Raw genomic sequence first — 24,684 nt, 5'->3', positions numbered from 1 at the left:
AGAAAGGATTGCAGAAATAGCCAGGCTAGAGCCTGGGAAAGTCAGCAACCAGCCAGGGAGCCACTCCAAATCTCTCTGCAATTTACAGGGTAGCGTTTGTAGGGAGAATTCATCCTGTAGATCCAAGCCTCACAGATGGAAATGAGGCCCCTTTTCTCCCCTTGAAGTTGGTCCAGATGATTCTGGTGTAAAAACACACTAAAACATTGGAACCTCTCAGTTCCTGACAGATCAAAGAGCATGTGTTGATGGTCTTTCCTAATGGCAGGATTACCACTTATTCCTGCAGGCAGACACTGCCATCACGTTCTCCAAATAACTCCTCTCCCATGCACATGGCATCATATTTCACCCTGATTATGACAAGTTTGTGTTCAGTGAAAGAGTATTTGAAGGAAGAAGGTGGTGGGTCCCCCCAGTGCTGCTGGAAACCTGCCGGGTTTATGTGAAGGCTTCCAGCACCAGGAGGTTGAGTAACTGCAGAGCAGTGGTTGTGCCCTGGTGACAGACCCTGACCCTGGAGATTTCTCTTCTACAACTGCGACTCTGAAACTCTGACAACAAGGATGAAACATTAGGAAAGCTGGGGTTTTTAATGTGCAGCAAAAAGCCAGTTAGAAACACAACCAGTGTGAACATCTCTCAGCACCAAAGCACAAGTAATACAGATGCTGTGCAGATGAAAAAAATCTATCCCTTCACTCCTCATCAAGACAGCTGTCGCTAGAAAAGGTAGAGGACAACATCCTGGAGCTCCCAGCTAGCCAGCTGCACATAGATTCCACCACAGTAACATCCATTTTATGCCCCCAGTGGAGCAGGCTCGTGAACAGCCTGTGCCACAGTCCCCAGCATCCCACTGCCCACCCACAGGACTTCCCTCACCTCTGGCAGCTGGCACAAGCTCAGAGCAGACAGCACGAGGAAACTAGAGCTCTCCTTTTTGAACAAATTACTGTTCTTGATATATGCTGCCTAAACGATCCATCAGTGCCTGTTGACTGGTACAGTTACGTCTTTTTCCCAGCTATTGTTTGGGAAGCTGTTGGAAGCATTCATCTAACCCCTGCCACATGCCACAGGCAGCACCGTGCTGGCATGCTGCACTCAGAGCCTCATACAGCAAATTTTGTACTTCTCCTGCCACTTAGTGGCTGCAGCTGATGCAGCACCACATCCCTGGCTACACATTCACCACAGAATACCTCTGTGAGGTGGAACAAGCTCATATTTCTGTTCAGGCACAGTAAAACCTGAATAAGGATTTAAAAACATTTCAGTTATTTAGAACTCTCGGAAATTTGTCAGGGCCCTCACAAATCTCACTCTGCAGGATGAAAGGATGTTAAAAGGATGGTTACTCCTGAAGGCCAGATATTTTGTGAAGCAGCAGCTTTAATATCACTGCTGGCAGTGCAATGTGCCTCCATCTCCATCTCTAGGATTCAGAAGGATTCACCATTTCCCACTGCCAGGGAGGGCCTTTCTGTTCTGTAGAAAGAAGCAAGGCTGTCACTGCTGTCTGCTGTACCTGACAGGCTGCAGTGCTCTAAGTGTGGCTGTCTGCTCTGTACCAGGCTGTGGAGAGGGAACAGGAGCACAGCCTTCTGTGCCTTCGTGCACAGCCTTTCCAGTAACAGCTGCATTGCCTATCTGTCACCAGGACTTAGACAGGAACACAGGGAAAGGCCTTGGATAACCAGGGATTTGAAAAGCTTGGGCTTCATTCATTCGTGTCACTGATGGGACCAAGGGACATAGTCTGGTTTGTCTTTCAGATCCTAGATTGTGTTCCAGGGCAAATACGATCAGGAAAAAAAACCAAACTGTAGGTCACTTCTGCTTTGATCACACTTAATCAGAGAAGTGATAGTGGTAGCTGTGCCAGATGCTCTGAGAAGGAATTGATGTTGTAAAGCACTGGCCTTCAAGAGGGTTTAGACAGATCTGGATCTTGGAGAATCATTTCCCTGGGCTGTCATGAACTTTCAACAAAATGAATTGAACTGTCTTGCTAATGAACATGCAGCTCAGTTTTGGGCATGTAAATCAGCTGGCAAAACACCTGCCAAATCAAGTGTCTTATCCTAACGTAATGAGTGACTAAATACACATTCCTGTGCTGGAGATTTAAATAATCCTTCAGAGCACCGTGAGAGTACCAGAGGCTTTGGCAGACAGAGGAAAACCTACGAAAGAGGATGAACAGGCTGCAGAGACTGGTAAAACATCTATTTTACTACTCTTATTGACAGATTTTTTTTAAATTTGAATTTTTATAAGGCTGTGTAAGTACTGTCAGGTTTGCATAGAATTATTTTTCCAGTTCATCACAGTCCTTGGGATAAAGCTGCCAGACTAATGGCTCTCCTGGCAGCTGCACACCACCACGGTGGCTGGGAAAACACTGCAGGAGCCGGGTGTTACAGAAGGCTTGGGAAGCTCACTCTGGAAATACAGCTCAGCTCTGAGCACAGAGCTGCTTGCTGGCCCCTGAAGGGAGAAACCAACCATTTTGCTTTAGCTCATGGTCACAAAAGTGCTCTGGGACACACAACTTGATAGGGGATGTACTCTATAATGAAAGCAGGGAAATGAGCAGAAGGAGCAGTATATTCCTAGACATTGTAAATGGAAAAGAAATGTGCTGTTGTAGGGAGAGGAAACTCTCTCACCTGGAGAACGAGGATAATGAGGAATAGCAGAGATATGAGGTGCCCAGTCCTTAGCTCACTTCTCAGTAACAGGACAGGGAAGTGGTGTAGCCATGGAAAGTGCAAGTGAAATGTATCTGCTGCTAGCTGGGACAGGAGAGCTCAGTCTCCTCTTGCTGCAGGCTTGGAATAGTCTGGCTTTATTTCTGTCCTGGAGGACATCCTGTCTCGGGCTGGTATGGAAGTTATTTAGAAAAAAACACTTTGAGGAAAGGGAAAAAATCCAACATTATTTGAATTGTGGTTTTAGAGCTATTGTGAGACTAGAGCAAAATTTCCTTTTCTTTGGTGAATGGCTCTGTAAGAAGAAACTAAGCAGGTAAAGCAGAAAGAGGTTCTCAGCTTTGGGTTATTTAAGTTCTCAGGGTCACTGGGGTCATATTCATGAAGCAAAACACAATCTGGCCTCAGGCACCCTGCCCTGACTGGCAGACAGCCGAGCCTGAGCATGGGCTCTTTACGTTACATTAGAGCTTTTCTGGTAGGAGGGGTTTTTAAGCAAGGGGCTGGCAAAGGCCATCCTGGCCTTGGGCCGCTCAGAACATTGTGCAGGAGGTGTCAGGCTAAAGACCAGGGGCCCCTTGCATGCTCAGAGTGGTCTTGAGATGGAATAGAGCTCCCAGTCCCAAGACTCCCTCCGGGCACATCTTGCCTGCCAGAGGATTTCACCTACAGATGGGGAAACCAAAGGCACAGGCACAAATAGTGGGGAAAAGCTCTATGTTTTTGCTTGTCAGCCTGCCAGCGAGCTGTCAGCTGCCGAGCTGGGCCAGCCAGGACAGCTTGTTCTACACCCTTGAAAAAGCCAAGAGCGCTGTCTTTTATAGCAGCACCGATCCTGTGATGCCACACGAGGCAGCCCATTCCCCTGGCCCTGCTGCCCGAGGCTCGGCAGCGCTGTCACTGGGCAATGTGAGCAAGTGGCAATGCTCGTCAAGGAATGTCTCCCAGGAGACCTGAACATGGCATGGGAACCCAGTGTCTGCCACATATTTCACCTGTCTCATAATGCTGAATGCACAATTACAGACTGCTAAACATTGTCCGCTCTGTGCCACAAGTGCAGCATCACAGGAAAGACACTCTCGTCTGAAATATGTGTTATTATCATGAAAGGACAGAAATAACGGCACACCAAGGAATCCCAAACGCACCGGGTATACATGGCCATGGGAAAACCCCCCAGCTCAAAGTCTCAGTGTCTTGTGATTTGGTTTATTCTGTACAAGGAAGCCATCCATTGCCTGCCCCTTTTCTTCAGCTTCAGAACAAGATCCTGATCCTGACAATATGTGCTGCTGGGATTGGAGGCACCTTCCAGTATGGTTACAACATCTCCATCATCAATGCCCCAGCCTCAGTAAGTACTGCTGGTCCGAGAGCCTGGCCCTGACAGACCCCGTGAGCCATGGTGTGCCACTGGAAACTGCAGGCTGCTGCTGCTGAGGGACACAAAGCCAGGATGTGTTGTTCCCTCTGTGTAATTCACATCCAGAGCACTTTGTTGTCAAAAGCCACCCTTGAGCAGGACCTAGTGTCACAAGAGTTTATTCAAAAGCTTTGTCTCGACTGCTTTAGGAAAATCTAATTCTAGAATTTTTCAACCTGCATCCTTTAAAGTTGATTTTTGCCCTTAGATTGAAAGTGAGACCTGTTTAGAGTGAAGGTTGAGCTACCCCAGCCTAGGCCTCAGATGTGGGCCTTGGAGGCCTTGGAGCCTGTGGCGCAGTTAAGAATAAGTTTGTGGCGCAGCCCAAAATTATGTTAAAGTATAACACAATTTACTGAGCTACCTAGGTGTGAATTAGTATAGGTCTGCAGGGTGAAACTTTAGCCACCTTAAGACAGGAACAAACAATGTTTGCTTGCCAATGAGAGTGTGCTCACGATTGTAAACTATCTAGAAGTGTATAAAAACTACTGTCTGTAAACAATAAAGGGAGAACGTCAGATAAACCACATTGGTTTGGATCTGTGTTTGTTCCTGTCCAGCCACCCTTTTCATTTTTAGTCCCTGTTTCAGAGACCCATGAAATAAATTTTTATATTATCAAAAATAACTACATAGAGATATAAACCAATTGCAACTTTTCAACAGCAAGAGTTTTATACCCTAAACTCTTTGCTAAAAACACATCTAAGAACTGGAGGAGATGGGAAGCATAAACACAGGATAAATAGATATAAGAATAAAGGAGCCTTTCTCCATGTCCTTCCCCTCTCTGGTGGTTCTGCAGCTCTGTCCTTCTCTCTCAGTACATCCAGGTGTTCATGAACATGACCTGGCTGGAGCGCATGGGCGTTCCCCTGGAGAGCAACATGGTCCTGCTGCTCTGGTCCTTCACTGTCTCTGCCTACCCTCTGGGAGGCCTCACTGGGGCTGTGGCTGCTGGTCCCATGGCCATCATGTTGGGCAGGTAAGAGGTGCTGGAGTTTAATTTAAGCTTTGCAACTTCCCTTAGTCCAAGAGGAATCAGGATCCCTACAGCAAAATACCCACCACGGTTAAAAATAATGAATATCTCAAAACTCATTGAGGAACAGTTTTTTCCCCACATTGCCTCTCATTACCCACATTCGCATCACATTCCAGCCCAGCTGAGGTGCTACAAGGATTTCAGCTCAACTCCTTACCACAGTGCCCACCTACATAATCTCTATCATTTTTGTGCACAGTTTTCTGCTGTGCTTTTAAATGGGAAAACATAATCGATCAGACTAAAGATTTTTCTTCAAAATAAACTGTGGGAATGACACTAGAAAAACAGAGGGTGCTTACAAAGAGCAGTGGTTGCATCCCAGCTCCTCATGTCTCACAGGCTGTGTATCCCCATTTTGGTCTGAAATATTTCAGGAAGCATTCATTAAATCTCCACAGTGGATTTTTTTTTCTCTGTGCCGGAGTCTCTGAAAAATATCTGTCTTACCTCATGTATCTTTCATACACAGCTCTATCTCCAGTTCTCTTCAGAAAAAAAAAAAAACACAACCCAACAAACAAACCAATGTTACCAACATAAACTTATAGGAAATTAGATTTTTGCCTCCCTGTCTCTTGACCCCAAGTTTTTCCTCTATGTGCTATCACTTTGGTTTGCTCCTCTTACATGATGAAGGAGACCCCATTATGGTTTGAGGTCCCATGACTTACTAGTTTCATGGTTACGAGGACCTGAAAGGATATGGCTTCCTTAATCCATTAAATGTTTGAGATTTTGATCATATTCCATCATAAATAAGAGAAACAAAGACTGACTGGTAAGGCAGTGAGCAGGCACTAGAGAGAATTTCTGGCGATAATAACAGTAAGGGTCAATAGAGCTCTTTTTCCCCTGGTTTTCACCAGAAATTTCTCCTGGGACACATGAAAACTCTCTGACAAAGTTTCACAGTGATTACACTATTACATGAAAAATGCCTGTTCAACAAATTAGCACTTTCAGACCAAAATGCACATGGCTTGCTGAAGGAATATTCCTCTCCATTCAAATGGGAACTGCACGTGAGCACACGAGCCCTGAGGAGAACCCGGTGGTGGCCTCAGAGAGCCTAAAGGCAGCACTGCAGGGACACCCTGAGGTGGCACAGGGACACCTCCTGCAGGGCTGGACTCACCAGGAGGGTCTGTGGTGGGGCTGCCGCTCATCTGCAGCTGCCAGCCTTGGCAGGTGGCATCTGCCACGGGAAGTGGTTTATGCCAGAGCTGAACCTGACACACGTGTGTGGCAGGCACGTTCTTCTCTCTCTCAGGATTTTTTCATGGAGGAGCACAGAGGAAAGAAAGAGAAAACAATTTCTATTTCTGCTCCTTGTTTTTCCCATGTGGAATGTGTTTGGGGAATTGTTTACCTGGGGTGATTGCTTGGTTGGATTCTGGTGAGGATGGTTTGTGCCTGATGGCCAATCCAACCCACCCGTGGCTGGACTCAGGGAGAGGGTCACGAGTTGGTAGTGAGTTAGATATGGTAGTTAGAGAAAGTAGGTATGTAGTTTTAGCATCTCCTTTAAATAGTATAATAATGTATTATAGTACGGTTATAATACAGAAATCATTCAGCCTTTTGAGCTGGAGTTGGACATCAGCATTTCTTCCCACTGGGTTCACCTGCATTTACAATACCTGTGCTCACAACTGTCTTTTCTCTCGGAAGGAAGATGTCCCTGCTGTTGAACAATGGCTTTGTGATCATAGCTGCAGCCTTGTCCGGGTTCAGCCGCATGGCCAAATCCTTTGAAATGATTATGCTCAGCAGATTTTTTACTGGCGTGAATGCAGGTACGGCAACATGACAAATATAGTAGGATGAAGGTGGTAGCAATCAGAAGAAATTTAAGTAGGAATGATCCAGGATATTAAAGCAATTAATCCTTAGGTGGACCAGACACATGTAAGTGAATTAAGAAGTATATACAGATTTTATACTTTGCTTCTAAGGGCTTTCTTTTAAAGCATACACAGGCAAGGGGGTTTTGTGTACTACACATAAGCATCTCTGTGCACAGGGAAAATTTGAGCTGAAAATGGATTCCTATCTGCTTGTAAGAATGTCAGTCACTCACCAGCATGAGCACCAACACAAAAGCTTTTGTAGAAGTTCATCCCAGGAAATTCTCAATATAAGGGACTTAAAATATTGTATTCCCCTCAAAAGGGGAAAGTTGAGGGAAACATGGCATATAACCTTGGATTTGGTGCTGAAAAGACCGTAGGACTGAGGCCCTGACAGGTTTCAGTTTCATTATCCACTGCTACTGATAAATATTGAAATATATGTTTAGTTACAAAAGGAGAGGGGTGAAATTAAAGGTTTGGGTGAATAAAAGCACTGGTACATTAGTTATCACATGGCTTGCAACAGAAGAGTGCAGCTGGCAACCTCGAGAGATGCCTGCCTGCATTTATTCTTGTCTCCTCTGCCCACAAGCTGAAGCCAGTATTTGTCTGCCTTGCCCAGGTGTGAGCATGAACATTCAGCCCATGTATCTAGCAGAGAGTGCCCCAAAGAAGCTCAGAGGAGCTGTGGCCTTGACCTCTGCATCGTTTACAGCCCTGGGGCTGGTGCTGGGGCAGGTTGTTGGACTCAGGTAAGGTAGAGCAAGCAGCCCTTCCCTTCCCTTCCCTTCCCTTCCCTTCCCTTCCCTTCCCTTCCCTTCCCTTCCCTTCCCTTCCCTTCCCTTCCCTTCCCTTCCCTTCCCTTCCCTTCCCTTCCCTTCCCTTCCCTTCCCTTCCCTTCCCTTCCCTTCCCTTCCCTTCCCTTCCCCCCACATTTGCCAGGTTGTAAAAATACTGTGTAAATGGTGATTGTTTTTCTCCAGGGAGCTCCTAGGAGGGGAGGAGAGCTGGCCATTCCTTTTAGCAAGCAATGTGGTTCCTGCCCTGATCCAGCTCACAGCTCTGCCGTGGTTCCCTGAAAGTCCCAGATATCTCCTGATTGACCGTGGAGACAAAGAATCCTGCATCTCTGGTGAGTTTAGGGTGACTTCACAGAATATATGAGACTTGGGCCCCAACATTTTTGGAATGGTGTCACAAATTTTACATTTAGGAATTTTCATATCAAGTAGTAAATATGATCACTTCCTCCTTCCAAACTAAAGAACATTCTATAATCTTAAATATATTTAATCTCTTGAGGTAATTGAAAGGCATCTTCCTACAATAAGCTTATTTGCTACAGTAATAGGGTCAAAAGGTAAGACTTGTGTTCACAATGGCAAATATGTTTTGTAACTATGAAGTGAAATAACTGCTGGTTGAAGAGCTCAGGATCAAATCTGAAGCCAATTCATATTAAAGGATTTACTTAGATTTGTGGCATACAAATCCTCATATGCAGAGTGGCTGGAGTTATTTTGTGGGAAATATGTGCTGTGTACCAAGAACATCTTAATTGCCTGCATTTCTCAGGGAAGGCACTTGAGGTCTGAGGCAGAAGCATGGCAGCTAAAATGGCACTGTTGGGAAATAATCAGTTGTCAAACAATGGTGAGGGATTTGCATTCCCTTTCCCCCAAATCTTTCAAGTGGCTACACCACAACTGATGAACTCTGTGAAGGTCACAGCCTGATCACAGGCTCTGTCCTGCAGCTTTCTGCAGCCATCACCCTGCAGAGCAGTGAACTGAAGAGAAAGCCCAGGAGTAAGAGGTTGCCTTGTCCTTGCAGCACTGCAGAAGCTCAGAGGCACCAGTGACCTGAGTGCAGAGCTGGAAGAGATGCTGGCAGAACAGGCTGCTGTGAAAGGCCAGAGAGCAAAGAACCCATGGGAGCTGTTCCAGAACCCAGCCCTGCGGTGGCAGCTGGTGAGCATCGTGGTGCTGAGCAGCGCCATGCAGCTCTGCGGGAACGACTCGGTAAGCAGCCGGTGTGTCCTGGGACGTGGCTGGGAGCTCTTGGGTTCAACATTCTGGCAGCAGGAGAGGAATGAATAGTGTCTCTCTGCCTGTGGAGATCTTCACATGGCAGGTGTTTGGTTCCCAAAATACACCTGTGCATTATGAGAAGATTCAGAAGGATGCTGTCAAAATAGCTTGTGTGACAGCACGTTGGTCACTCTGCATGGTCCTTCAGGAAGAACAATGGGATGTATTTTCAGATGTCTTCCCTTACTGCTTTCTCTTTTCTTCTCTTCACAGATGTATTTTTATGCAGCTTATGTGTTCCAAGAGGCTGGAATTCCTGAGGACAAAATCCCCTATGTTGTAATCGGCACGGGAAGCTGTGAGCTGATCACATCTGTCACTTGTGTGAGAGTCTCGGTGCACTCTGGTGACGTGCAGCCTCTGCTGGCAGGGAGGAGGCTGCTCATTACAAACCTGGGGTTTACATTGCTTTTCATGCCGAGGAAGCCCTTTAAGCACGGGAGCCAGGCTGTCTGTCAGCACCTCCAGCCAGATGGGTTAAAGCAGAGGTATTTGGTCAGACATTGCACTGCCATCACTGTCTGAAATCTCCAACAAGTGTAACTCTCTTGCTTTGTGTTCATATGGATGGTGGCAGAATTTAGGTGCAGCTGGGACATTCTCATCTCCCCTGAGCACCCTTCTTGCCTGACTCCTGTCACCAGAACTTTCTTTTGAGGTTTTTTTGCTATGAAGCAGACAACATCCTGAAAGTTATTGTAGAGCAAACTAGGCATGGAGTATTGAAAGGTAAAGAGGAAAGAGGCAGGAAATACAAACCCAGGTGAAACAATTTGCTTTATTTCCCTCTGTCACTTTGTGCAGAACATGATTATAGACTACGCTGGTCGGAGGCCGCTGCTTCTGGGGGGATACATCTTCATGGCAGGATGGGCCATTGTCTTCATGGTCGCTCTGAGCCAGCAGGTAACGAACTTTACTGAACTATTTCAGTGGAATGGAGATGGGCTTTGCCTTTTATATGGCTGGGGTGTTCAGTGGTGGCAAATAAGTGCCCTCACTGGTTTTCCATTGGTCTCTGTGGCTGTAGACTCAGATTAGCTGGATGCCTTATCTCAGCATGGCCTGCATTTTCGCCTATATCCTGAGCTTTGGAATTGGACCAGGTCAGTTCCCTCAGTGTTTTCAGTGAAACTTTTGGGTACTGCAGGGGTTTGGAGATGTGTGCAGACATCTTAAGGAAACTCTCAGACCCTCTTTATCTGCAGCATACTCCAAGGAACGAGGCAGTTTCTGCTGTGTCACAGGGGTTTGCTGCCCCTGGTCAGTCAGTGTTGTGCAGGGCCAGGCTGTGCCCATTTCTCTCTGTGTCATATTCCCCCTCACAATCATCCTGGCTATTAGGTCAAGCCACTTGGAAGTGATTCTTGGCTTAAATAGATGACAAGCTTTTGATTTGCTGCCCAGTCCATTAGGTCTGTAAACCAGAATTTCTAATACTTGACTTTAATCCTAGAAATTGTTGGCTATGCCATCTGGTTATTTTCTTGCAGACACCTGGAAGCACAATTTCCACATCTATCGGTTAGCCTACTAACAGTGGCAGAATACACTAGCTTCTGGGGGTGGGCAATACACAGGATGTTGTGGATGTTTGCATGGTGAATATATAGATGCGAGACTCTGTTTGCTCACATGAGTTTGAAGGAAAGCAGGTGAGACTAGAACCATGCTGCCAGTGTCACATGCCACACAAGTTGGCAATAATTTCTTGTCCCAGTCCCTACAATGCTATGGAGTTGAATTAATTATAAGCCTTTCTCACCATTGGGTCCTGGTAAGAATAATGTGGATTACAAAATCTTTCCTGGCAGTTCATTCTAACATGAGAAAGTTTGAATAATTACCCAGTCCCTTAATATTTAACTTAAAAATTCACCTCTTATACTTCATGTTGGGTTTTCTTGTTAAGATGTGTTCTCTTGTTTTTAATGTAATGTCAACAACATTATTAACTTTCTTGCCATTTCTTTTTCCAGCCGGTGTAACAGGAGTTCTGCCCACAGAGGTTTTTGATCAAATGTCCCGACCAGCTGCTTACATGATCTGTGGCTCCCTGCTCTGGTTCAACCTGTTTCTGGTTGGAACAGCCTTTCCATTCATTGTGGTGTGTTCCCAAAGCAAAGCAGCTCTTTGTGTTCTGTGCAAGAAAGAGGCTCTGGTAGTGACCAGGAAAAGAGAGTATTGCAAGCAGCAAGATAGCATTTCTTTGAAAAGTATCTTTATGAGGACAGTGGCCAGAACTCCTTTAAACCAAACTTTCTCCGTGTTCCCTTTGGTGATTTCTGATTTGAGGTTGGGAGTGGAATCGTTTGGGGGATGGATGATAAATATTCCTTGTCTGTCCTCAGCTGAGAACAGCTGGAACTAAAGATGTGATGTAATTTCCCTTTGCCAGACCCTGGCACTATTCCCTAAGATGATTCCTGAAGCAAAAGGGAGCAGAACTCCACAATATACATTCCTGTCTTATTTCCTACTGAGGGCTCCCATGCTATACAATTATATATAGAGAGAAAGACAGAAGAAGACATTTCAAAATACTGTTCTTGCTATGTCAAATTTCCCAGTCTATGCTGGGGAGCTGTTGCATCCAGGCATGTGAGGTTCTCACCAGGATTCACAGAAATACTCTCTGGGTGACTTTAGACCATGCAGGAAGAGGGATTAGTGGCCTTTTTGTCATCACACAGAATGTCACCAACACTGTCTTGTTTTTTCCTCCTCCTCAGAAAAGTCTAGCACATTTCTGCTACATCCCATTCCTTGTGGTCTGTGTCTGCACTGCCCTCTACGTTTGGTTTTTCCTTCCTGAGACAAAGGGAAAGTCCTTCCTGGAAATCTCGGAGGAGTTCAGGAAACGGAACTTCAAAACTAAGACCCGTGGAGGTTTCTATAAAGGCCCTGAGGAGATCAAAACCACCACATTGTAGCAGAAGAAAGGAAGATGGTACCTGGGGGGATTCTGCAGTGAATTCAGCAGTGGCTATGTGCCCTTGCAGGGACACAAAGAGAGAAGTTAGGTGCAATATATTACTCCTAGCTTCTTAAGTTCACCTTGAAAACCTAAACTTGAACTGATAGATCCAAGCAAAAGTTCAATAATCTGTTCTCAGCTTTTAGCACTGAGTAACATATGCATATTTTAGAATCCATGTGACAGAGAGTGACAGAATGATGCCTTATTCTCTTATCATACAACACCATATAATGCTTTAGAAAATGTCTTCAGAATTTCTCCAAACAGTAACTTCCATCTCAGAAGTCCTTCTTTCCTTGCCCCTGAATCTGGGCTTTCTAACACAGAAATTAATGCGATTAAATTCTGTTTTCAGACACCAGATGAAATTTTCAGTACCTTGTCTTGGTGCTCCCGTTGTTTCTGTTATTAAGTGATTTCAAATAGACCCCTACTTGTTAAGCAATAGTGAGCAGTTAATTATTTTCAGCTATAAAAACATGTGACAGATGGATTAGAAAGAAAGCTTCTAGTACTTGCTAAGTGGCTTATTATACAACAGACTTTTGGGCATTGTTTTGCAGACTATTTATTCTGGACTGGTTTGCTTCAGGGCTTGTTTGTTGTCTTCCAGTGCTATGTTTTAAAGCACAAGTAATTCTCTGGTCCAGTTTGTTCTGGTCCCACAGACACTGCTGGTGCATCTTGTAGGGTTCTGCAGCTGTGCTCTGCTGAGGTTAAGTGTGGTGAGGAGCTGGCATGGCAGCAGCTTGTTTTGGATGTGGATCTTCAGATGACACCACGATGTTCTCTGCAGCATGTCCGTGCTGTCTCTGTAGAGCACATTGGCAAAGACCCAGATGTGAGATTGATTCTGATACAGAACAGGGCAGCACTCCTCATTGAATATGGCCTTTCACAGGCATTGGCCTGACTGTTAAGTTCCTTCCAGTTTCGTCTCAAAGTCACAATCAAGCCACCTCTTTTCTTTTGACTTTGTATGAAAGGCACAGCGCTGCTCATGTTTACAACAAAGAAGAACACGTACATTTTCAAAATAAGTAGGTAAAGTTTCTTTCTGTGTATTTTTAAACTACATTTTAAAGAAAAATGCAGCATTTTTGAATAAAAAGACTGTAAACATTTCTGAGTGTATTACTGTCATGCTGGGCATGAGTGGAGCAGCAGATCTATTTCTCAGAAGAGGAGTTTGTGCAAGAACTCTTTCACTACCTAAAGCTTATAATGTATGAAAAATAAAAGTAAACTTTTTTCCCTTTGACGTTGGTGCTATTTTAGAAGTCATTAATATATAGACATGGGCAAGAAGAGCTACCTCTGCTCTTGGAAAACACTGAGATTTTGAAGTATGCAGGATTTTGAGACGAGCAGGACACCATAGAATTGGGAACTGAAGAGATACTTTTCATTACTATAGTTTGGAGACAACAGTGAGGAGCAGATGGAAAGACTAAAACACAAAGTCAAAGCAAAAAGTGCCACTACCATCATGATGGTGGCAAAATATTCTGTAATTCTTTTGCTGAGGACCAGAGGAAGGACAAGAGACAGAAGTGAAGCAAGGAGTGAAGAAGGGAAGGGGATCAGTGGGAGCATGCAGGGTAGGAAGCAGGGATGGACTGAGGAGACTGCCTGGGCAGGGGGAGAGGCCTGGAGCATACAGGTCAGAGAAGAGAGAAGTCCTCCAGTGTGCAGAGGCCCTCCCCTTGGCCACTTCTGTGGCTACTCCTGTGAGTCAGGACTGTGCCTTTTCCTAGAGCCCTGCAAGGACAGAGGCCATCTGCACTTGGCAGTATGAAACAGGCTTGGTCAGAAATGATACACCTTCACTTGACTTCCTGATTTTTAGAGCCAGTCCTGCGAGTACATGTGGCAGGAAACATTAATTCCAAATTCCAGCATTTTTTTCTGACTGTGGCCTGAAATCAGGAGTCTATAAACTGATTAAGCAAACACAAACAGTGGTTACATTTCAGTTGGTCTAAGTTGTTAAATTTTAATTGAAGCATTTAACAAGTTGGTTAATTGATACTAAATTAAAACACCTTCAACTGAGAAATCTATGACACCTGTTCACATTTTCTTATATGAAGTGTTAGGCAAAACCACATCTTGAAAAGTGATTCTCAGAGACTCACAGCTGATATTACTGTTTGCAAATCAAATAATTGTGCACTGTTGGATTGATTAATAACCATCAACACTAGGGAAAACTAGTACTGCTGCTGTCCTCAAACGCTGCTCCTCTGCACAAGCCAGGTCTCACAGCTGGTGTTTGGGTTCTTCCAAAGACACACAGCATCCTAGCCTGGGGAACCACCAAGGGCAGCCACTCACCAGGAGAAGGAATTCCCCCCTAAGCTGTTTGAATAACTTGGAAAAGCCTTTTAACAGAACCATCTTGGACACTGCCCTTCGAAAATTATGGATTAAACTAAAGATTTTACAGTCTGCATTTAAAACTGACATTAAATTTTCCTAGCATCTGGCATATATTATAGGGATACAGACTTGAACTTTCAGCCAATGACCGTTACTCTTAAAGAGTCAATTGATCAGTCAGCTGATAACAGTTGGATGCACAGGCATTGTCTGTCTTGGCCAAGCAGGGCTTAAAAAGGCTTTTCTGGATTGAGGCTCAAGGTAGCAGTCAGGAAGTTTTCCTTTGGATGTGATAACTGATTACCCAGCCCACCACCTGGGGAGTCCAAGCCAGCCCACTCCAGTTTGCACCAGTCCTTGGACTTTGACTTCCATTGGTGCTTTCCTCCTTGTCCTTTACTCATCTCCCACAGCTCCTACTGTCCCCAGCTGCTGCCAGAGCACGCCCAGAGCCCTGGCAGGAGCACACAGCTCACCAGCTATCCTCAGCTGCATCAGTAACCAACACAACAATGACAAACCACACAGCAAGAGCTTCATAAAAACCAAAGGGAGCGTTAACACAAGTTGCGAAAGAACAAAATTGTTGCACTAAGGTAGAAAAATCATAGAGAAAGGCTTCATAAAATCAAGCCTGCTCTCCTGGAATCAGTGGCTGGCCTTGTCAAAGCCAGCATTTTGCAAGTTCCCATGTGAAAACAATCCTGTTGTGAGCAATTCGTTAACATAACAATCTGTTCCTGGGTGAAAAAAACCACTTACACCTGCATAAACTGTTTGTGCACCGTTAGATAGAAAACTGAAAACTATCTTTCACAAACAACTGTCTCTGCATGCAGACACTGAGAGTTTGAGTGACTAATCAATACAGAATAACAGCTTGTTACTAACTAATAAAAGTAATTGGCAAGGAAACTACTAACCAATTGGAGTCCCTCACGAGGTCTGTAAAACTGTATAAAAAGGAGTTATGTGAATAAAGAATGGCCATTTTTCACCATGAAGAAAATGGAGTCCTGTGTGATTTACTCCCATACAAAATGACACGTTGAAATATTATCTCAGGCTCCTCTTTCTCTATATAAAAAGGAACCTTTTCCACAGTAGTCAAAGAAAGCATCAGGAAAGACTTAGACTGCAAGCAGGGATGACTACCTTTGCATGCAAGTTGGTGTGAAGAGGCTTGATGCCCATTCAAGCAATGACATTCCCCTGATTAGAAATTGGTTTGTAAATGCTTGGCAGTCACTGTTTGACTATGAAATATTCCAGGCATAGAGGTGCAGCCTCACACTCTTGTTGCTGGCCAGGATATCCCCAGTAACAGGGAGCAGTGGCAGTGGGAGGGGTTGAGGCATTTGTATTGCAGTCCTATATTCTTAAGCCTCCTATCAGAGAGTTCTAAGAAAAGGTGAATAAACTATGACACCAGGAATGCCCTTCAATCCCCAAATGTTTATCTAGTATCAGCCAAGTCACTGAGCAAAATATTCCTTTAGGTGAGATAACAAGTGGGAAAGGAGGAGGAGAAAGGACAAGTAGATGGAATTGTTCACAAAATGCTTCTGCACGTTGCACTTATGCTCCCACAACTATGACAGTGCAGATTAAGATGGCCAAAACTGAAGACTGAAGCACTGAAGTGTGTAACTGGGTCCTGGGAGGGATCTGTGAGCTTTGCCTCTACTCAGCATTGTCACTGTCCTGTGCTTCAGAAGCTGTGGTTTCCTATTGCTCCTGGGTCTCGGAGGAGGCAGGTGTGTGGCATTGCTCAAATTGTTAGGGCTCCCAAGGAAAACACAGCACCTTTGGAGGCATGTCTGGATAGCTGAACCAGTTTGTTTGCTGTTTTTATTTCCTGCAAGAAAATGAGCTACAACCTTTTTCTCCTGGCTTTTGTCCTGGGCATGACTGGAACCTTCCACTATGGATTGCAGGTCTCCATTATCAATTCTCCTGCTGAGGTAAGCATGGAGAGCTCAAAGAGTGAGCTACCAGGATTTCACTGTTCTCAGGCATTCATGCCTCTATATGCAATGGCTAACTTTTTACTCATGCTTTCAAAATTAGACTTATCGTGGTTTCTTAATTCTAAGAGTAGCTGCTACTGCTCTTGTGTTTAATGAGGTTCCAACTTCTGTCTGATGTGACAGAACTGGGAAAAGGAAGGATGAATAATATCCATAAAGTCAGCCATTTTCCTCTTACTGAGTGGAATTGCTCCCAGGGCATTCTCCTCTCTCCATCGCTCAGGGAGTCCCTTGTACCATGTGTTTGACCACACACACTATTTCCAAGTGGTTGTAAGGTGAAATAGGGAAGGGAAGGACTCTAGCTCTAGAGCTGAGGTCAGCACTCATACTTGCAGCTGGAACAGGAAAACTGGGGGTGGTGTTTGTCATCCTGAATGGTACCAAGGACACTGAGCTCATACTATCACCACAGATGAGCGGGAATGGCAGGAAAAGATCAGGTAGAGAAAAAACCAGGGTTTAGCACAGAAACAGAAGACCAGCCTACTGTTCCCTTGAACTCACAATTGATATTTAATATTGATATATTTATTCATTGGATCTCATTGCTAAAACATCATCTCCAGGGATGGTAATGGCAAAATTCCCATTGATTTCATTGGGGCTAAGATTTCAACCAAGGTTATTGATAGAAATGTATCAAAAAAACCGATAAGCAGGTAAGAGAATTAAAAAAGCAGTGCAAAAACATGTTGACTGAGTCGATTTTTTTTTTTTTTAAGTACATCCAAAGTTTCATCCGTGAGACCTGGCTGAAGAGATATGGCTCCTCTCCCAGTGCAGAGATGATCACTTTGATGTGGTCCCTCATTGTGTCCATTTACAGCATTGGTGGGCTCCTGGGCTCCTCGTCTGCTGGGTACTTGTCTGTTAGATTTGGAAGGTAGGAAGAGTGGTTACACCAGTCCTTCTGTTTACACCCACTACTGCAGAAAAATAAACTGTGTCTCATGAGAAACACTGCTAGTAATGTGGCACTGGGAGCAGCCCAGGGCTTCCAATTAAAGACCAGTATAGTGAAGAAACAGAATGGAAAACCTGCCACTGATCACGAGGAAAATCATACCCTTATAAAGTCCAAAGCAAATTCAGTCCAGGGAAGTCCTACAAGAAGTGCATGCATTTTAAAGAGAATTTCAGAGACAACCACTCACAAAGCCTGCTCTCCAGTGTAGGTATTGACTCTACTGGAGGCATCCAAACCTTCAACTAACTGATCAGTCTGTGACGTTTCCCCATTGCCATTTCCCGTTTACTTCAGCTGATCTCAGAAGCCAGCACTGAGTCTGTAACCATGGTACAATTCATGCCACTCCTGTCTGGCTGGGAATGAGGCAAGGGCAGTATTTATGCTCACATTAATTTGAATGAATTCCAGGAAGAAGGCCATGCTGCTTGCCAACATCCCTGCTCTGCTGGGTGCAGCTCTGATGGGACTCAGCCGGCTGTGTGGATCTTTTGAGATGATCATTGCTGGAAGGTTATTTTCTGGAGTCTGTGGAGGTAAATTGGCATTTCTACCTGTGGTATTAAAGAGTGGGAAGAGCAGTGATTGAGGGTCACAAGGATTCACCAGCCTGAGTAAACAGATCACAGATATTTTACTACATTCTGCAGAGAGCATGACAGCTGAGTGCATTTTTCACTAAATAAGAAACTACAAACATAATTAAATGAGTAATGTATGATATCTCCATTTCTGTTTCTTCTATCTTTACATCCAGTCCATACAAAAGGTACTGCCAAATTCTGAAAAAGCCAAAACATGCACTATTTCAGGGAAGCATGCTCAATCAATAGAGAGCTGGCCTCTGTTGTTCCTGTTGCTTTTCACTGTGGCTGATGCTGCCCTCCACATTACAGACAATGGAATGGTTTTCAAGCCAATTCAATTAGAATTTTCAATTCTAATTTCCAGATGTCTCAGAACGTTACATTCTACCAGTGCTTTTGATCCCTGAGTAGTTGGATAAAGAGAATATTAGCCAGAAAAAAAAATTGAGAGGATAAATATTAATTAATTCACTGACCAAATAGAATGTACAGCATTTGCCAACGTGGTGATGTCAAGCAGAAAATAATGCACTTATCATCTGAATAGCCACTGAAAAATGTCATCTAAGACTAGAGGGAGTAACCACAGTGCTGTCTGTATATGGGGCTGTAGGAAACAATGTAAGAGAAGGGCAGCCTGCTGAAGGACAGATTTCCCACAGGCCCATACGTATTTAGTGAAACATTTAGCAAAGGCACAAGGCCATGGTATGGAGCACATGCTTTGTGTCAGGCAGCTACATCCTCAGCACAGATAAAAATGTATCTGAGAGCCAACCCTCTAGGCACTGTCCATAGTGGTCCCCTCCAAAACTCCAGACCTAGGAGGGTTTGCTTGGCCCTGACAGTCCTTTGTCACTGCAGGTTTAACTCAGAATGTCCATATCATGTACGCTGGGGAATGTGCCCCACGGAAGCTCCGCGGGCTGATTGCCATAACAGCTTCTACCTTCTCTGCTATGGGAAAATTTGTAGGATTTGCTCTGGGTCTCAGGTAAGACAGTCTGAAACATACTTAATTTCTTCTACTCTTAAAATATATGCATATATCCATGCATGCCTGTGCCCAGGGGCTACTATTTGGGGCACTCAGTACCAGTCTGGTAACTCATGGATCTTGTAATAATGGTAATGGATCCTATTTGGATGAGAAGCAGAGGGATCAGCCTCTGCAGGTTTTCCTTCAGCGCTTGTGCTGGGACTGTCGGTCCCTGCAAGCCCAGAGGACACAGGAGGACACAGGTGGCCTTGCTGTGCCTGGCACTGAGCAGCAGGAACTGACACCGTGCAGCTCCTGTGCTGCAGGCAAGGGCCCTCTGCATTCCCTGCCGGAGACTCCCGGCTGGGAGCTGCTGGGACACAGCCAGCAGGGCTGGGGGATGAGCCTGCGTCTGCCTCTGCTCCCATGGCGAGCACACACCGTGCCTCAGCCCCTCTCACCCTGCTGCTTTTGTTCTAGAGAAGTTCTTGGAGTGGAGGCTCTCTGGCCAATTCTCCTGGCAGCCAATGCAGTTCCTGCCCTTGCTCAGCTTCTCACCCTCCCCTTCTTCCCAGACTCTCCCCGCTACCTGCTCATTGACCAAAAGGACAAGGAGGGATGCATCAAAGGTAAGGAATGGGCCATAAAGCATTCATTTCAGGAACAAGGAGGGAATACTGTAAAGCCCCAAATGAGCCCAGGAAGAAAAGTACAGGTGGGAAAAAGACTCTTGGTGTTTTGGCTCTGAAAGCACCTTCAGCTCAAATGAAAGTTAGACTCTTCTGCTTGGATATTAGTGCTCCCTTGACACTAGTATTTCCCCTACCCTCTGCCAGGGTCCTCCAAGGGAGGTGATCACACAGAGCTTGTATTTCCAGCAATGCAGATTCTGCCCTGAACAGTCAGAGTAAACATACAGTATATTTCTCTGTGTGAGAAAGAAGGCTCTGCACTGTCATACTGTATCCGTAAGCATTCCAGTTCTTCAGTAACCCTAACAGCAGCTACTGACAGAAACTGAGCAGCAGCCACTGTGGGTATTTAACTATTAAAAGATAGAACCCCTTCGATGTGAACTTATATTTTATATGTAGGAGTCATTTTATCTTGTCTGTCTTTTGGAGTGTGCACTAGAACTGCACCTTTAGCAGGAAAGTGTTCAGGGAAGGATTGGTAAGAATGTAAGTGTGACTTACACTGCAAGACTGTCAGCAGCTATTGGCCAAAGGTGAGGTCATGTTAAGATTTATGGGTAAAACCAGACAGGAATGATCTGTCATATCTGAGCCCTGATCTCTAGGAAGTTCATGCAAGAAAAGAGCATGAAATTCTAATAAGATACTCTGCAAAGCAGGAAATCATCTTCTGCACTCATGTCTGTGCTGGTGAGCTTGGTCACCTCTCCTCCTCTCCTTCCAGCCGTGAAGCAGCTCTGGGGGGATGGGGACCATCTGGCTGAAATAAATGACATGATGTCAGAGCAGAGAGCCATCGGTGGGGAGAAGGTGAAGAGCGTTTGGGACCTGCTGCGGGACAGAGCCGTGCGCTGGCAGCTCATCACTCTGCTCCTCGTGGTCTCCTGCATCCAGCTCGTCGGCGCCAACGTGGTACGTGCAGTGCTTTGCTGTGCCCCCTGCAAGCTCCTCAGATAAAGTAACCTCTGCAAGGGGCTGGCAGTGGCTGCAACAGTGCCCTAAGGAGGGATCTGTTGGTACTGTTTATTACAACCTTTCCCCCTGGAAGTTTGGGACCTGGGATAAGTTGAGAGCTGTGTCTTCTGAAGGCATTTCTATGGATTACCATGATACGATAAGATGGTTTTCTATTTTGTTAAGGTATGGTTAGTTATTTTCTGTCCAAAAAGACAGACACTAGCACAAACATGGCCACATATGTACAGCTTTCACAAATTTCTATTCTTTCCAGGTTTACTCTTATGCATACAGTATCTTTACAAAGGCTGGAATCCCCCCTGCTCAAACCCATTATGTCTCCCTGGGGATTGGGACCACGGAGATCCTCTCCACAGTTCTGTGTGTAAGTGGCTTTTCACCTGAATTTTGTTCTACTGTAATACATTGCTCATTTTGATCTTTGGAAATAATGTAAATGGAGCTTCAGGAATCAAATTTTTGCAACAAATCAACCATGGAACCGATCAGATAAAGACCTCTGCCCACACCCTGCAAACATGGACATTTCTACTGAGCTTCTGGAAAGAGTTGAGAGTCTTTCTGTCAAAATCACAACCCATTCTGGGCCAGACCTGGGGGTCCCAGTTCCTCCCTGGAGGAAGGGCAGATGTCATGTGCCAGTAGGACCCAGGGCTGTAGGAATCACAGCAGTGTAAGCATTCCCACTCTGCTCTCCTGCCTGGCTCTTCTTTGCCTGCAGGACACCACCTCTGACCTCCTCTGCCCAGACAGTGCTCCCTGCAGCCCTGCACCTCCCAGCTCCTGCTCCTCCCTGCAGCTCCTGGTCCTGCTCAGGGCCCCCAGATGGGGCCAGTGAAGGCAGAGGCTGGAGCAGCTCACCAGTGGCAGCATCTCCTGCTTGCAGGGCTTCCTCATCGAGCGTGCAGGGAGGAAGACACTGCTGTGGAAAAACTACACCGTGATGGCCTTGGCTCTAGGGCTCCTCACAGTCACGCTCTCACTGCAGGTAAGACCCCACTGATGCATTAGAGCTGTGCCCATGTTTTATTGTATGACAGATAGCATGACTATTTCCCTCCCCACAAATCACTTTTTAGTGAGTAGAAGTAATTTTGGGTCTAACCATCATATTCATGGAGGTCTGTTCCCAGCCATGTACATCTGGATTAAAGACAGTAGCTTTACACAACCAAGATCACTGCCAAGGCTATCTCATGACATTTCTGAAAGTAGAGGAAATAGATCTATGTTAAACATTGACAAACTTAGTAGTGATGAACACTTGTCATGGAGCTAGATAAATAAAATTTTACTTTCTGATTTTATTTGCTTTTCATTTCCTACCACAGGACTCCTTTTTCTGGGTACCATACTGCTCTGTTGCACTTGTCTTTATTTTCATCATGAGCTTTGGCATTGGGCCAGGTTGGTATTTTCTACTGGAATGGTTTCATTTATTCACTCATTCCTTCCTCACTGCAGCCTTTAGGAGAGATCCCAGGCATAGCTCTTCCACAGTAGGCATGAATCCTTACTTCTGATTCAGTGCAGGTGTTGATATTTCCCTACATACTATGCTAGGAGGTAAAATTCATTTCCTATTGCATTCCTACATGCCTTTTTCTGAAGAGCAAAGCACCACTTCAGACACTTCCAGGCCACTTAAAGCCATGAACTTAAGCAGCAAAATGAAGTATGAGGTACAAAAGCATCTTTCAAAATTTCTAAGCTTCCCTCTTTCTTCAATATTGTTTTCAGGTGGAGTAGTATGCCCCTTGATCACGGAAATATTTATTCAGTCATACAGACCAGCTGCTTATGTTTTTAATGGTGTTATAAACTGGATCCAACTCTTCATCCTTGGACTTGTGTTCCCTTTCATTGTGGTAAGCTAAGGCAGGTGTTTGTTTCAGTTCAGAGGAAGTTAGACCCCTCCTGAACCCAGAGCATGCTTCTATTATCAACACTTCATGCAATGGACAGAGCCCAAATTAATTGCAGTTCTGATGGCCTCTTCCATCTTAACCAGATTTTTACTGGAAGTGTAGCAAACCCACAAAATGCTTCTAACTCTACACATGTTAGAGTGACATAGGCAACACAGATGCAGTGACGGAGGCACTGACACTGTCAGATGTCATTTGAAGCAGGATTTATATCAACTAAGTCTCTGACCAAGTTCTTTTAGTAGATACAAACCCAGAAAATATATCATAAGAGAAGGAAATCAAGATAAATATTTTTAATGCATTTTTTCTCTTTGTTTTCCTGTAGGAAGGTCTTGGTAATTTCTGTTTCATCATTTTCCTGACATACTGTCTGTCCATGGCTATTTTTGTACTCCTGGTGCTGCCAGAGACCAAAGGAAAGACCATGCTGCAGGTCAAGGAGGAGTTCAGCCGCCTGAACTGTCGTGGAAAGAAGGGGCAGGCAGCCCTAGAGCAGAGAAACTGCTCAGTGGTGACTGTTACTAGGCTTTAAGAACAAACCCTCCATTTCATATTTTGCTCTTTTATTACTGTAGTGCCCAGAAATTTCACTAAGCAAGAGAGAATCTATAGATCCACCAAAAAATCACCTTCAGTACAGGGTGCAGCATGAACTTGGTGGTTCTCTCCAGCTCCTGAAATATGAACTAATTCCTCTGCAGAAAATAATTAAACACAATTTGTAGAGAAAATAAGATCTTTGTCAGTCCCTCCAAGCTTGCAGTTATAAACTGAAAACACAGGATCTGCTATTTTCTTGGCAAAACCAGGACTCCACAGTTGGCAGAAGTGATTCTGGAAGGTCCAGAGGTACAGCAAACTTGAAAAGAAGACAGAGCTTTGACACTGAAATTATCTGCTCCTATTAACACGTCAATGCCAATGAGCTTTCCCAGTGAAGAAGCTTCAGCTCACAGGAGAAGTGTTTAGCTCTTTAGCCAGTGAAAGAAGAGTGCCTTGCCTATCAGCAGGCAGAATCAATATGCAATGTTCCCCCACGTGTACAGTCTTGGAGGTTCTATTGGGAAAAACAGGGATATGTCAGCATTGATAGAAAGCAATGAGCAAAGAAAGCAGAACAGCAGGAAATCATGAGTGGGCAAATCCAGTGTGTAGATTCTCCTTCACTGGCAATGACTGTGTAGTGTCTCTTCAGCCTGGAGAACGCTGGGTTTCAATGGGATTGAGCCCTGAGAGTGACTGCTACTTACAAGACAGAGAGGAGGGACACCTCTCTTGGAGAATTTAATCCATGTGTGTGACTGTTTGTTCTCTTTCCAGGTCTCTGAATACTTCACATTTTCATTATAAAACCTGGTAAAAACAGCTTCACATTTGTGTTCATTGCTGTATGACATGACAGTTTTTTGGTCTTCTTTATACTTTACAGTTTTCTGATAAGGAAATAAAAAAGCAGTGACTAGGAAAACACATCCTTCTGATTGTGCCTGGATTGATTTTCATTGAATGAAGTGTCAGGGACAGAGGAGGTCCCATCTTCTGGGGCGGTGTTATTGGTGTCTGTCTTGTTCTAGACATGACATCTTCACTACCAACTGATGCAGATGCTGCACAATAAATTTTGCAAAAGGATCTGAATATTGAGCAGCAGTTTCCTCCACAGCCCTAAGGCTTCTGCTACCTTATCTTCACATAGTCCTCCAGCAGTATTTGTGGCAGTGCCAAAATCTAGTGCCAGGAGCAGGGAACTTTCCCAACACAGCCATCCCTCCCATGACAATCATCATACTACCAAAAAAACTAGATAGAGTTTATTGTTTCAAGGCTTAAGATCATTGAATGCACAGTGTCACTTTGATAACCAGCCTTCTTCTGGTCAAAAATGCAGGGAAAAAAAAAAAGAAGCATTGGAAATATTTTGAAAAAATATTAGGTAATTGATTATTTTAAAGGTCCTTATTTGGTTTGGTCTTTCTCAAACTTACTGGTTCCCAATGAGGAAGTTTTTACTGTCT

At 44.7% G+C, this 24,684-nt stretch overlaps 2 protein-coding genes across 5 annotated transcripts; both read left to right on the top strand.

Moving 5' to 3' along the window:
• Window positions 1-1,735: 1,735 nt before the first annotated feature.
• On the top strand, window positions 1,736-23,909 carry LOC137484915 (solute carrier family 2, facilitated glucose transporter member 11-like). Of its 4 annotated transcripts, XR_011005102.1 has the most exons (13): window positions 1,738-2,222; window positions 3,976-4,074; window positions 4,971-5,131; window positions 6,866-6,990; window positions 7,670-7,799; window positions 8,031-8,179; window positions 8,881-9,068; window positions 9,351-9,461; window positions 9,942-10,043; window positions 10,168-10,243; window positions 11,117-11,244; window positions 11,870-12,293; window positions 23,897-23,909. XR_011005102.1 is itself a non-coding variant. In XM_068209125.1 (12 exons), the coding sequence occupies exons 1-12, from the start codon at window positions 2,202-2,204 to the stop codon at window positions 12,068-12,070; spliced, it is 1,440 nt and encodes a 479-aa protein (XP_068065226.1). In that variant the 5' UTR covers window positions 1,736-2,201; the 3' UTR covers window positions 12,071-12,562. The 4 variants fall into 4 exon arrangements, 3 of the variants coding, with proteins under 3 accessions (XP_068065226.1, XP_068065225.1, XP_068065227.1); XM_068209125.1 differs by lacking the exon at window positions 23,897-23,909 and having other exon boundaries at window positions 1,736-2,222; window positions 8,881-9,017; window positions 11,870-12,562; XM_068209124.1 differs by lacking the exon at window positions 23,897-23,909 and having other exon boundaries at window positions 11,870-12,562.
• Window positions 16,020-23,890, top strand: LOC137484916 (solute carrier family 2, facilitated glucose transporter member 11-like). The gene is made up of 11 exons (XM_068209128.1): window positions 16,020-16,463; window positions 17,255-17,415; window positions 17,911-18,035; window positions 18,951-19,080; window positions 19,546-19,694; window positions 20,485-20,672; window positions 20,992-21,102; window positions 21,625-21,726; window positions 22,070-22,145; window positions 22,479-22,606; window positions 22,995-23,890. Exons 1-11 carry the CDS (start codon window positions 16,368-16,370, stop codon window positions 23,199-23,201), a joined length of 1,473 nt encoding a protein of 490 aa, XP_068065229.1. The 5' UTR covers window positions 16,020-16,367; the 3' UTR covers window positions 23,202-23,890.
• Window positions 23,910-24,684: the final 775 nt, after the last annotated feature.

The sequence above is a fragment of the Anomalospiza imberbis genome, chromosome 18 (assembly GCF_031753505.1).
Source record: "Anomalospiza imberbis isolate Cuckoo-Finch-1a 21T00152 chromosome 18, ASM3175350v1, whole genome shotgun sequence".
Taxonomy (NCBI): domain Eukaryota; kingdom Metazoa; phylum Chordata; class Aves; order Passeriformes; family Viduidae; genus Anomalospiza; species Anomalospiza imberbis.
This window is presented reverse-complemented; position numbering and strand designations above follow the sequence as displayed.